The 13,629-nt window shown below is 32.9% G+C and overlaps 1 protein-coding gene across 1 annotated transcript; it reads left to right on the top strand.

Annotated features, from left to right (window-relative positions):
* The first annotated feature begins 6,550 nt into the window (after positions 1 to 6,550).
* Positions 6,551 to 10,842, top strand: LOC116188646 (protein CHLOROPLAST IMPORT APPARATUS 2). The gene is given in 4 exon segments (XM_031518132.1): positions 6,551 to 7,699; positions 7,702 to 8,429; positions 10,300 to 10,455; positions 10,623 to 10,842. Coding segments are annotated over 4 exon segments (1,185 nt in total). The 5' UTR covers positions 6,551 to 7,446; the 3' UTR covers positions 10,671 to 10,842.
* Positions 10,843 to 13,629: the final 2,787 nt, after the last annotated feature.

The following is a 13,629-nucleotide window of genomic DNA, read 5'->3' as shown; positions in this document are numbered from 1 at the left end:
ATCTTCATGAGTTTGACGAAATTAAGAATTAGAGTTGTTTAACTGCCGAAACTTTTTTTTGATTATGAACTTCAATTTCGAAAGGATTTAATGAGTTTAAAGTCACTATAATTATGAGGAGAATTTTATATGAAGGGAAGATGCATATGAGGCTAAGTTTTCCATTTTTATTATGCCTGGCGTGGACATCCAATCCTGATTCCATGTCAAAAAAGTTAACGGTTTTGTAAATAACGGAAGGAGAAATATATAGAAAAGTAACGAAAGGTATATGATAGAAATATAAAAGAAAATAGAAATGGATGAAAATGGAAAAGTGATGAAAGTTACAGAACTAAAACCATAATTTTCCCTTATTATTCTTATTACAACAGGTAAATACTTACTATATATAAGTAGATAACAGATACATGAAAATGAATCATGCAACGCATGGAATATACAAAGTAATTTCATTTACTACAAGAGGGCAGATGCGTATTTGATTCTTTACATGGGTTGATACTGTATTTCCTCTTTTATTTTTTTAATCTCATCATTTATGTTACAATAAATATTTTATTTGGTCTTTTAATCATTTTAGCAGTTGAATTATCCCAGATGCTAGAATTTTTGCATTCTTAACGTTTCTTGAATTTATTTGTTTTAATTTCTAAAAAACATTCGATTTTTTTTTAAAGAGCAAAACTATCGAGAGGAAGAGGGGGTGATGGCAGCTCACCCCCTTGCCCTTGTTTGTGGTTGTTTGCTTTTGATTGTTTCCTTGCTTTTCTTTTAATTTAATTGATTATATTGCTTTACTTTTAAAATAAAATAAAACTATTTTTGAAATGCCACATCTGTAAAAAAAATATATATATATATATATATATATATACACATGGCATCAACTTAGTAGCCATGTCGATAAAATTTAACTGCCAGATTAGTTAAATGACCAAATAAAAAATGTTTATCGTATTTACATGGGTTGATACTGTATTTCCTCTTTTTATTTTTTTAATCTCATCATTTATGTTACAATAAATTTTATTTGGTCTTTTAATCATTTTAGCAGTTGAATTATCCCAGATGCTAGAATTTTTGCATTCTTAACGTTTCTTGAATTTATTTGTTTTAATTTCTAAAAAACATTCGATTTTTTTTTAAGAGCAAACTATCGAGAGGAAGAGGGGGTGATGGCAGCTCACCCCCTTGCCCCTTGTTTGTGGTTGTTTGCTTTTGATTGTTTCCTTGCTTTTCTTTTAATTTAATTGATTATATTGCTTTACTTTAAAATAAAATAAAACTATTTTTGAAATGCCACATCTGTAAAAAAAATATATATATATATATATATATATATATACACATGGCATCAACTTAGTAGCCATGTCGATAAAATTTAACTGCCAGATTAGTTAAATGACCAAATAAAAAATGTTTATCGTATTATAGGATAAGATTGAGTCAAAAAAATGAAAAGGATGAACTCGAACATTAATTCAAACATAAAGGACCAAATATGTACTTATCCCTTAATACAATCTGGAAATAGTAAACCTCCTGCACATAATATACAAATTATAAGTTGGCTTAAAAAACTGAGAAGTAATTAAGCTAGAAAGAAAGGGACAATTAGAGATTGAGTGACAAGAGATCGAGGCAATGAAGGATTCTTAGGCTGCGTTTGATTGGTAACAATGATTTTCCAGAGGAAACTATTTACAAGTAGAATGAATTCAAAGAAATTAAAGTAATTTATTTCAGATGTTTAGAACGATATTATATAATACAAAACTTATTTATGAGGCCGATTTTTTGAAATAAACTTCGCAATGAAGGATTCTTAGGCTGCGTTTGATTGGTAACAATGATTTTTCCAGAGGAAACTATTTACAAGTAGAATGAATTCAAAGAAATTAAAGTAATTTATTTCAGATGTTTAGAACGATATTATATAATACAAAACTTATTTATGAGGCCGATTTTTTGAAAATAAACTTCCCACAACGATTAGTCGCGCTGACTGTCTTGCCATAATTCTTGACAGAGGTCGCAACCAGGAAGCCAAACACAAAATGAGGATCAGAGCCGTTGAGGTCTTTGAGGCCTTTTAAGCAGCAGCATACCGACTTTTGTTGCGCTTGTGGTGGCCGAGCTGAATGTGGTCACCACCTAGATTAGGCGATCCCAAATCTGCAAGTTGAACAGCTGGGGTCCGTCATAATTCCCAAAAATGTTTTACAGAGATTTTATCTGTGAATTATTTTCGAAAATGATAAATAATATTATTGGTTAATCAAGATGAATTAAGTTGATTTTGAAATTTTCGGGACATAAGACATAAAAAATAAGGAAAATGAATTGCCTACAGTACCATTTCACCCAAACAAAGCGATCGAGGCCTTCAAATGATAGCGTTAATAGTATATATCCATTTGACGCGGATACCATCCGTGGATGTTTTATACAAATTATATGCCTATGATTAATGAAAATTCTATCACTTATAAAAAAAAAATCCACAGAATATCAATATAATATAGGTATATATATTTATATATTTATATAAATGCCCGACCCCACTCATCTTAGCAATAAACGTCCGAGTTTGCCCATTTCAATGAACGAATTGGCAAATCCTGAAGATAGATAACATTTAATTATCATGACTTAATTAGTATTCCCCAAATCTTTTATCTATTTTTTTTCTTTTATGTTTACTTTCTTAACGTCAATTTAACGATAATTAAACATGTTAAGGTCTTTCAGCAAAAAAAAAAAAAGTGTTACGGTCAGAACAATAGGTCAAAACTTCAAATTGTCTGCCGCAAAGAAAAGAAGGCATCTTGATGAAAATATGTAGCTGTAAAACCCTCGCTTCTAGGGTTTATCCGATTTATAAGGCCATAACATGCCCATATCAGGTTCTTCAAGATAAGGTGTCAGTATTTTGTGAATATGATGGGGCCATGTTGTTTTGTGGCCAAGGATATATCTGTCCCGATAGATACCGTTTTCATCCTTCGAAGATTTTAAATAAACACTGCTACTTTTATTTTGTCCTCACCTTTTATAATACAAAAACAATATTAACAACAATACCGCTCTTGACATTGGTATTATAATCTCCAAAATCATGAGGATACTTTCTTTTTCCAGTGAGATCACTGGTGTTTTCAACTTAACAGTTGATCATATTAATCCCATTCGTGTATTGTTTTGGTCCTAACTATGAGACATTTTGGGTTCAAATTAATCTCCCTGCACTGCAGGTAATAAAATTGATCCATTGAAAACTCAGTTAATTGCTAAACCCTTTTTTGCGGTTGAGAGCAAACTCATTTTAAATAGACAACTAATATTTAATAATTTTAGTCGATATAACATATATAATATTAAAGAAATAATATTTGATATTGTAGCTGTCACTTTAAATTGTCTTTAATTCGTTATTAGTAGTATTTGAATACTTTAGAAAGATATCTCTTATTAAACATTTTAATTGAATGTCAAATTTTTAAAATTATCATTAAAAATAAACACCTTTAACTAAAACTCGTGCATCGCATGGGTAAAAGCTAGTTAATAAGATTCTACTTCATAATGTATAACGCGGTGAGCAAAAAAATATAAAATTCTCAAGATACAGAATTTAAGACACATAGGCTCCGTCTGATTTTACAATCACGTTTTTAAAATTTTAACTCTAACTTTAACTATACTTTACACAACAAAAATCAATTATTACATTTTTTCTTTCTTCAATTTTTTAACCATTCAATTCAATTTTCAATATTAAATTCTTTCAACTATCCATTACTTTTTTCACAATTCAACAATACAATTATTATTTTTTCTCAACTATTCATTACTTTTTCACACTTTTTCTCATAATTCAACAACACAATCATTACAACTCAATTAAAATCAAAACTCAACTCTACTTAACTCTAAAACCAAACACTTCTATATAATTTATCTATTAGCTTATTCCCTATCTTATTTTGGGTGGGAATTTTCTATTAGCTTATATCCCTATCTTGAATTTCGTACGTGAAATTAAGACCTGCGATATTTAAGGGTAGTTCTGAAATATACCGTCTGAAAGTGCCTCTCCCTTCCCGAAAAATCTGAAAAAGTACGAGAGGCAGTTGCCACATGGAAAATTGACTAGTACACCAAAGAAAATCTAATAAAGGATATGTACTTGTCTCTTTTTTCAATTTAGGTGGTCTTGCGATATTTTCTTATTTCTTTTCGTAAATAAATTGGGGGATATCCTTTAATTTTGCTTCCTATATGGACCATATCACCGAGCTCGATCAATGCCCCATACCTAGATATGTTTTTTTTTATCCCCTTAAATAAGAAAATTCCGTAGCAATTACTAATAAAAGTGAATATGTATGCTTTAGTTAATGGTGATTGAATTTTACAGAGAAAGAATTTGGTGCAAGACTAGAGACTAAAAGATCCAAGTTTAATTCTTATAAGTTGAGAGTCATTCATTTTTTTATCCCTGACTATTTCTTTTAAGCCCATGAACCTCGTTTATGAAAAGAAACAATATATTAAAATTTTAAATAAACATTTTTAAGATCTTCATAATTTACTGAAATTTTAAGTAAAATTCTTCGCCAGCTATGAAATTTTACTTGTCTCGTAAGTAATTTGATTTCAAATAATTTTACTTTAAATATGCGTAATTTAACTGAGTAGCAAAGCGAATAAAAGGTATTACTATATATAAAAGAGTTGCAAGATTTAATTTACCTAAAAAACTAGATAAATCTAAAAGAGCATAAACAATACAATTTTTTCGATTATAAAGGAGAGAATGAGTTTAATACAAGTATAGACAGAGCGAAATAAAGGAATAGAAATCTCACGAGAGAAAATTGAATGCAAGACTTCTTGGTTGGTTCCAAGTTAGCTACTATTACATACCATTGTCTTAAAACTCCCTAAACATAACCTGGTATTTGTGTCCCAATAAACACACTGCTTCTAACTTTTACGACAAAGTATAAAGTTCACAAGAATACTACAAGATAGATTTTCTGTTGAGATATGCACCTTACATCTTTTCGATAATGCGAGCTATAAATTTTGTACAGTACATATACAAAAGAATAAATCGCACGAGCATGCGGACGAAACCATTCCACGGCATCGAGTAAACTGTCAATCTACATATAGGTAACCGATCAAAATCAAAAAGATAATAATACGGGTAAGAATATTTATTTTCAATGAAAAGGATGAGGGAAGAGAAGATAAGCCAATGAAGAAATTTGATTATCTAATCATAAGCCATTGAACCTCACAACACCAACGTATGACACCCAACAGCCACTCAATCTAAGCCGCATAAGACACCGAAAAGCTAAAGAGGAAGCTCAAATCATTGCCCTTATTGCCAAATTTCCATCCTATGATCAGATCATCTCTCTCTCTCTCTCTCTAATTCAAGCTAGAGCTCCATATGGGTGGAATCAACCACCATTAAAGAGCAGTCCACGTCAGCCCTAGAAATCTGTGCTGGCCAATCGGAACATGCCAAGTCAGAAGATAAGAAACCTTTCCCGTAAGGGAGTGATATTCCTCTTTGCAGGTGATATGGGGGTGGCATAATCTCTAGAAAGAATCCAACTACGACATCTCCCGATTGCCCATTATTGACCTTTTCCCAAAATTTCTTTAACCCCCAAGGTGACCTTGTCGCCCATACTTCTTCTTACATACAGAAATATATATACATACATATATATATATATATTATATTGTGTTTTGCATGCAATCTTCCATGCATGTTTAAGTGCAATTATGCTTTTGAAAATTATATAGCCAGCCCTCTCTAATCTACTAAACACATAAAAGTCTAATGTTTCGTTTGGTTTCGTAGTTAAAATTATAAAAATTTTAACTTTAACTTTAACTCAATACACTACACGACAAAAATATACATTTTTCAAGTAAAAAATTTTAATTTTAACTTTAACTCAACACACTACACAATCATTTGTCATTTTCCACGATCAAAATTAAAATTACTTTAACTCTAAAACCAAACTCACCATAAAAGTCTATCGACTTTCGGGTAAATGGCAAAAATTTGTTCAAATCGAGAAATAGCCCTTGCGCTCATATAATCAGGGGAAAATTCTACAGCGTCTTCAATATGAATTGCCACCAGTGTTCATAAATTTTCTTTTTCAAAAAAAAAAAGAAAAGAAGAAGACTATATAGTTATGGTGCACACGATACACATAGAAGACTGTCTGTTGCTTTGGTACAACTTTGCAAGTGACGGTAAAGATTAATTACGTGCTTCTTACACCGCATTCGGGTTCGTCTGGCTTGATAATTTATCTGTACATGCATAGATATGGTCTCGCATCATGAAAATCTTGAGGAGTAATACTTGCTTTTATTGGTTGGGAGTGAAAGAAGGGAGTTGTTGATGACAAGTGAGGAACGAGGCCAATCTAGTAAATGAGGAATAAATAATTGAGATGGAGATATATATATATATATATATATACACACACATACATAGAGACAGAGAGGGAGGGAGGGGTGGTCCACAAAAAAGACCTGCAAAATTAGCATTGTCCCTTCCTCTGTTCGCATCGCCTCTCCCCTCTGTTATGTTAAAACACTTCGAAACCTCTTTACTAGCCCTGCCCTGCTCGGCGTCCACCTCCGTCACTCCACTCCATACTCTCTCTCTATCTCTATCTATCTCTGAGGGTGAGTGTGTGTGTCTCTGTGTCTGTCTGCCCACTCCATTCATTGGACCTCTCCCTTTATCTGCTCTTCCCTTCCCCGTGACCTCCTCCTCTGCGCTCCCCAGTTTTCTTGGTTCCCTCTCTCTCTCTCTCTCTCTCTGCTCGAGAAAGCAGAAAGAGTGTTCCTTTTTCCCTCAACTGTGACAAATTTTGGGCCTTTCTCCTTCGGTCCTTTCCCAATTCGGCAAAACCTTCCCCTTCTCAGTTTGATTGAGCCGCGCCAAACTACTCTCAACCTCTGGGTTTCTGGGAACATCCTAGGATGTTGCAATGGTGTTCTTTTCAATGTTGAATCGGGTCTGGTAGCTTTCAGGTATTGGGGGAAGGGCTTTTTGCTGGCTAATAAAGAGCTTTTCCGATTGTCGAATTCCCTTTCGGAAAAAAAAGAGGGGGTTCTTTGAGAATCTTCTGCAGAGGTTTAAGGGGTTTAGCTCGATCCTTGCTATTAGTAGAAGCTTCTCTGCGTCTTTCTGAAGTCTACCCCCGATTCGGAATCCAGTATTTCTGTCGGTCCGTCTGAGTTCGCCGACCTTATGCGTAATTTGGATTGAACCTTTGCAAGGTTTAGCTTCGCATCCTCTGTTTGTTTTGCCAAGTGGAGCTCAGTTCCACCGTAATTCAATCCAAACTCAAGGCTTCTTGAGGCCAGGCCTCGATTTCAACCGGAACAATGTCCTCCTTTCTGAGCGGAGGTGGGAGAACCTATGGTTTTGATCTCGAAATTGTCAAGCCCCGATTGACATCGCCCCGGACCTCGCCGATGTCCTCTTCACCCACCTCGACCATCTCGGAGTCCAGCAACTCTCCACTCTCGATCTCCACCCGGAAGCCTCGGACCCCTCGGAAGCGGCCCAATCAGACATACAACGAGGCGGCCGCCCTCTTGTCCCAAGTCTACCCCAGCATTTTCCCAGCAGACAATCCCCACAATTCTCCAAGCTGCCTTGCGAGTTCTTCCCCAATGAGCCCGAATCCTCGGACTTGTTCCTGCCCTTTCGGGAAATCGACAGTTCCGACAATTTCCTGCCAATCCACGATAAACCAAGGTTCCAAACCGAGCAGAAGCTGTCGCCAGCTTCCGGGGAAATCCAATCAAAGGCCTCGGACCTGCCCGAGGAATCGCAGGAGGACTTCGATTTCGATGCAGAATCAATCATCCTCGACGAGGAAATCGATGAGGGAATCGACAGCATCATGGGGAATCTTGGCGTGGGTGCGGGTTCAATCGTCGAGCCTACCGGCGGATTGCCGAAATCCGGGGCGAGGTGGGAGCCGGGGCTTGGGACGGGGAGCCGAATCGGGTCGATGAGGGTATGGAAGCGGGCGGAGGAGATGAGCTACTGGTGGAACTTCCCCACCGTCGATGTCCTCGAAATCTCCCCCAAGCTGAGCTCCGCTCCAAGCCCGTCGGCCGAGAAGAAGACGACGACCACGACAAAGAAGAAGGCCAAGAAGAAGGCCGAGAAAGTGAAGTCATTGTCGGAGCTCAAAACCCCAGAACCGCCGAAGGAGGAGCCGACTCCGCAGCCGCAAGCGAAACCGGGGCTGATGCTGAAGCTGGACTACGACGGCGTCCTGGGCGCCTGGTCCGGCAAGGGCTCACCGTTCTCCGACGAGGCTCCGGGCTCCGACGCGCCGGCTGCCGACGTTTCCGTACGTCTCTGACCGATTTCCTCCTTCCTTGCTCTAAACCGAACCGTTAAATTTCTCATCTGCCGGAGCTTTGGGAACAGTTAGTGAAGTTAGTTATGCTAGGTGGCATGGCGCGTGCTCTCACGCGCGGTCGCGGAATTGGCTTTTCTTTTTTTCTTTTCTTTTTTTCTGTTTTGCCATAAATGGGGAGCACTTTTTCGTTTCTTCCTTTTTATTTTTATCTAATCTAATCAATCATTGCCTTGAAAAAAAAGGTGACCTTTTACATATATATATATATATATTATTTTCTCGATTACAATCGAATCCGCATACGTGTAGAAGATAATCAACAGAAGAGGAAAATTAAATAGGTGTGCAAAGTCCTATTAGTGAGAATTAAATCATAATATCGCAGTCCTAATTGAGAATCTGCCATTGTCCTAAACATATGTATGTACTACGCTTTAGTTCATCTCAATTAAATTCTCTCTCTTTTTTAAATATTCTCAAAAATCGATTTTTTGAGTTAGTAATACATTTTTCTTTTCTGTGATGAATCAAATTTTGAGATAATTAATTATTTCCTTTTTGTGGGTAAGTAGGGACTATGATAATTATAAAGCAATTGCATGAAAGTGTACAATGGCTATTAATAAAAAGTGTATTGCTATATCTTCCTAATAATAAATATAAGAATCCTTTTAATTCAAAATTTCACATATAATATCCAAAGACTATCAATAGATGTGAGTGAAAATTCAAATTAAGAGATTTCTAGACACACAATTTAGGAAGTTTTAACATTTTTTAATAAAAAAAGCACACCATTTTGTTTTTCTGTGATGAATCAATTTTTCAGATAATTAATTATTTCTTTTTTGTTGGTAAGTAGGGACAATGATAATTATAATTCACAAAGGGCTTTTTTTTTTTGGTAAATGACAAAGGGCTTATATTAAGTGTATTGCTATTAATAAAAAGTGTATTGCTATATCTTCCTAATAATAAATATAAAAATATTTTTAATTCAAAATTTCATTCACAATAGCAAGAATTGTAATTTATATAATATCCAAGGACTATCAATAGATGTGAGTGAAGATTCAAATTAAGAAGATTTCTAGACACAATTTAGAAAGATTTAGCATTTTTTTAATAAAAAGCACACCAGCTTTGTATTCTATATATGCGTAAAATAATTATTTCAAGAAAAATATATATGCAATAATTTGCATTTTCAAGCACATGTGGCGGTAGGCCCATTTTTTTAAGAAAAAGAAAAGAATTTATCAAATTTATTAATAGTGTTTAATAGGAAATGGGACCCTTGACATTCTTTGCTCGATACTTTGTGGGACCCATTTGGTGGGTACCTCTTGTTTTTCTCTTCTACTAAGACATAAATGTAAGTTTTCTTGTTTTATTAAAATATATCGAAATAAATATATGGATCTTCCAAAATGCCGGTTTGATTTCAAAATGCCGTGCTTTGTTATGATATGAGAAAATCTTATTCGGCCAACGATGTTGGAGCTGATTAAACAATTTCGTGTCGGTCAATTTCGAACTATATATAGAGCTCAAATGGACATTTTGGCTTTAACTTTGGCGTAATCAAGCCTTAAATTTGTCTTCCAAATGGACAGTCTTAGAGTTTAATGAATTTACTCGAGACAAACATTTTTTAATATAAATTGTTTTATTTATTCTGCGTAAATAAATATTTATGAGTTTATTGTGTACTTTTATGTGGTATAAAATAAGACTTACTATAGAAATGTGTTGGGAAACGACAAAACTTTTGTCCCTCGTGCACATTTTATTTGATTGCCTTGATTATTTAACTACAAGCATTGAATCATTTTGTGTTTTCAATCGGCTGTGGCAGGCCAGGTTGGCTCAAATCGACTTATTCACGGAGAATGACATCGTTAGAGAAGCGAGCGTTTTACGGTACAAGGAAAAGAGACGCACACGTCTCTTTGCGAAGAAGATCAGATACCAAGTCAGAAAAGACAACGCCGATCAACGGCCCCGAATGAAGGTAACGAGACTTTGGCATCAACATAATGCTCTTTTGATAAACTTGTATAATTTATTTATATTTCCTTATAAAAGAAACTTCGCTCATCGTTTATTCTATTAGGGATACAACATTGTACTATTCTTCCCGCAATTATTCTGATATATATATTTTTGACATTATGGCAGGGTAGATTTGTAAGAGGGCCGAATTCGACTACGAACGACCAGAGATAATATTTAATTTTTTTTTGGCTCCTAGAAAATAAGCTTTTTATTTTTGAGCCTTTATGGCTGCGAGAATGATCTAATTTTGATTTCTCATGAGCATTTATACTTCTTTCCGGGCCATTCTTTAAAAGCTTTATTTTCGCTTGCACATATTTTAATCTCTAATTCTTGATGTTAATTATTTTTCCTCTAATTTCTCACGCAAAGGAGGAACAGATGAGATGATAATGAGTAGCATATTCTAACTAGACCATCTTTAATTTTGAGATTATTTCTGAGATGTTTGTTTTGTGGGGGAAAAAGGGCAAGTAAAGCAAAAAAAAAAAAATCTCTTCATCTACAGTAGGGGTAGTTTTAAATTACAAAACCTTAGGTGATCTCATTTTACCACAGGAAACGAAATACTAGTAAAATTACAATAAGTAAGTGAACAGGCGTAAATACATATGCACAAGTCATGTGCATAGATTTATGCCATAACAATGTTAATTTTTTTTCCCACCACATATTTCCATGAGATAGAATAACACAAGGTTTTCTCATTTTTTTTTAACTGATAATAGATGGTTCAATTAACCTCCCTGTGTTATGGATGCATATTTTCTTCAGAGTTCAGTGAATCGCTCTTTTTTATTGAAGAAAATGATCACAAAAGCTCCACAAGGAAAAACAAATTCAAGAAAAAATGCGATAGTATTACCAACTACAAATATGTTCATTTTCATTGGAACTAGTTGAAACCGCGCTATGCGCGGTAAATTTTTATATTGAATATTTAACATGTATGATGTACAAATGGATAGAGATATAAAAATCTATATAATGAAAATCATATATTTTATCAAGTAGACATAATAAATATTATAAATTACAAAAGAACTAAATAACATGATGGCAAACAAATATAAAATCAAGCCATATGATTATATGCGAAGATCGTATGTACAAAGAGTTAATAATCCTATAGTATTAACCGATGGTTTGGCATGCGTGACTAGAGGACTTGTCCCATGAGTTTGTTGAGAATTCATTAAGAGTTGCAACACTCCTTGTTATATAAAAATATATTATGAATTTATAATTTGCATTGGTGCAACAGAAAAGGACGGATTTAGAGCTAGGAAACATTATTGTATATAAAAAGATGATGCAAAAAAGAAAAATTTTCATTTCGTATTTATAGGGCATTGGGTGCATTGTTCTTCAAAAAGTACAACTCATATCAAGAAATTCTTTCAAAATATTGAGAAATCTTTTAATTTTTCAAAAGAATAATTATATATACTATTACATGCAAATAATATAAATAAATAATCAAAATATGTCGAATATGACTCAAACAAAATATATTAAAATTCATTGAACTGAAATTAAAAGGTCAATTTAACGTAGTGTTGGAGGTTATCAAATAGATTGTTTTGAGAAAGTAACGGCATTTTACTAGGAGTTAAGGGTTTTCAAATGGAGATTCTACATTCCGTGCTTCGGCTTTTATATATTATATATTGATTGAAACACTTCTTCTTCTTTTCTTTTCAACGAATCCATATATCAATCATTCAATATATATAGAGTAAAGTAGAATTAGGACATTTAATGAAGTGCATTAATAAAATAAAAATGTAAACTATTTTGGAAATATAAATAAACGTATATAAAAATTTACAATTCACATTCACATGTACAATATTATACCTATAATTATAATGGTTATTATTAATGCTCAGTATAGCAGAATATAGCATGACGTATTATACCTAATATTGGTGATTTAAAAATAACTAAAAAAATATTAACGTTTATTTTTATAAATTATATGGAACTTTATTCTTTACCAAAAATTGACAAGTTATTTAAGTTTTTATTGCTGCATGCAGTATTTTATTTAAAACTACGATTAATAAAATGAGCTAATAGAAATCGTCAGAAATTAGTAAATCGACATACTTAAAAATGACTGCTATATAATGAGTGAAAATTACATGAATGGACTAGCACTTTTATTGGATTAAAGTATATCGGATATCGTAATAATTAATTCGTACATAGTTGTATGTTTTATCTTTATAGAAATTAATAGGATAATGAAAAGAAAAAATATATATATAACATCAAATATCATGAAATCAAGATATTGCTTGACAAATATTATTATATTTAGCATTAAAATTTAAAATCCGTACATTGCATAGATCATTAGACTAGTATATAAGTAATATTGACTCATGTAATGGTAAATGGCTCATCGTAAATGAAATAAATTTGTAATGTAATTTAGTAAAAATATTAAGAGAGCTGATTTAATCATGTTTAAATCGTTTTATGAAAATTTAATATTCTCTCGACTTATTAGAAAAAGTCCAACTTCAAAAAATAAGTGACAAATAAATAAACTAACAGTAGGTATTTATTTGAAAGTTAACCTAATTTCTATTATGAAATTGTTAGTATAATGTATGAACTTATAATAATTACAAAAAACAAAACTTAAATACTTGAAACCACACTGTGACAAAACCATACATGAAGAAAAAGTATCATCAAGTTTGTGTGAGTTTTTACCAAACTGTTTCTAATACAAAAAATTAAATAATTATATATAATGCACACTAATTTAGACCATTGCGAAATATTCATCGAATAATTCAGAATTAGTCTAATTTTATTAATTAATATTGTATAAATTTTAAAATTAATCATTAAAAATATTTTACTGCGTTAAAAATCAAATATGCGCTCAAAAAATTAGAAAAATTGCTACAAGAAATAATATATAAACGTGTTATAAAGACGATATATAATGATTTCATTAAAAAAACATGTATAATGCGAAGGATATAAAGTACCAAAAAGTTTAATTGATCATATAAAGAAATTACAGAAAAATTATAATCCTATGAAAGAAAAACTTATAATATAGCACTATAAATTCAAGCTCATAAATAAATAAAATTTATGTATAACA

The sequence above is a fragment of the Punica granatum genome, chromosome 8, assembly GCF_007655135.1.
Source record: "Punica granatum isolate Tunisia-2019 chromosome 8, ASM765513v2, whole genome shotgun sequence".
NCBI lineage: Eukaryota > Viridiplantae > Streptophyta > Magnoliopsida > Myrtales > Lythraceae > Punica > Punica granatum.
This window is presented reverse-complemented; position numbering and strand designations above follow the sequence as displayed.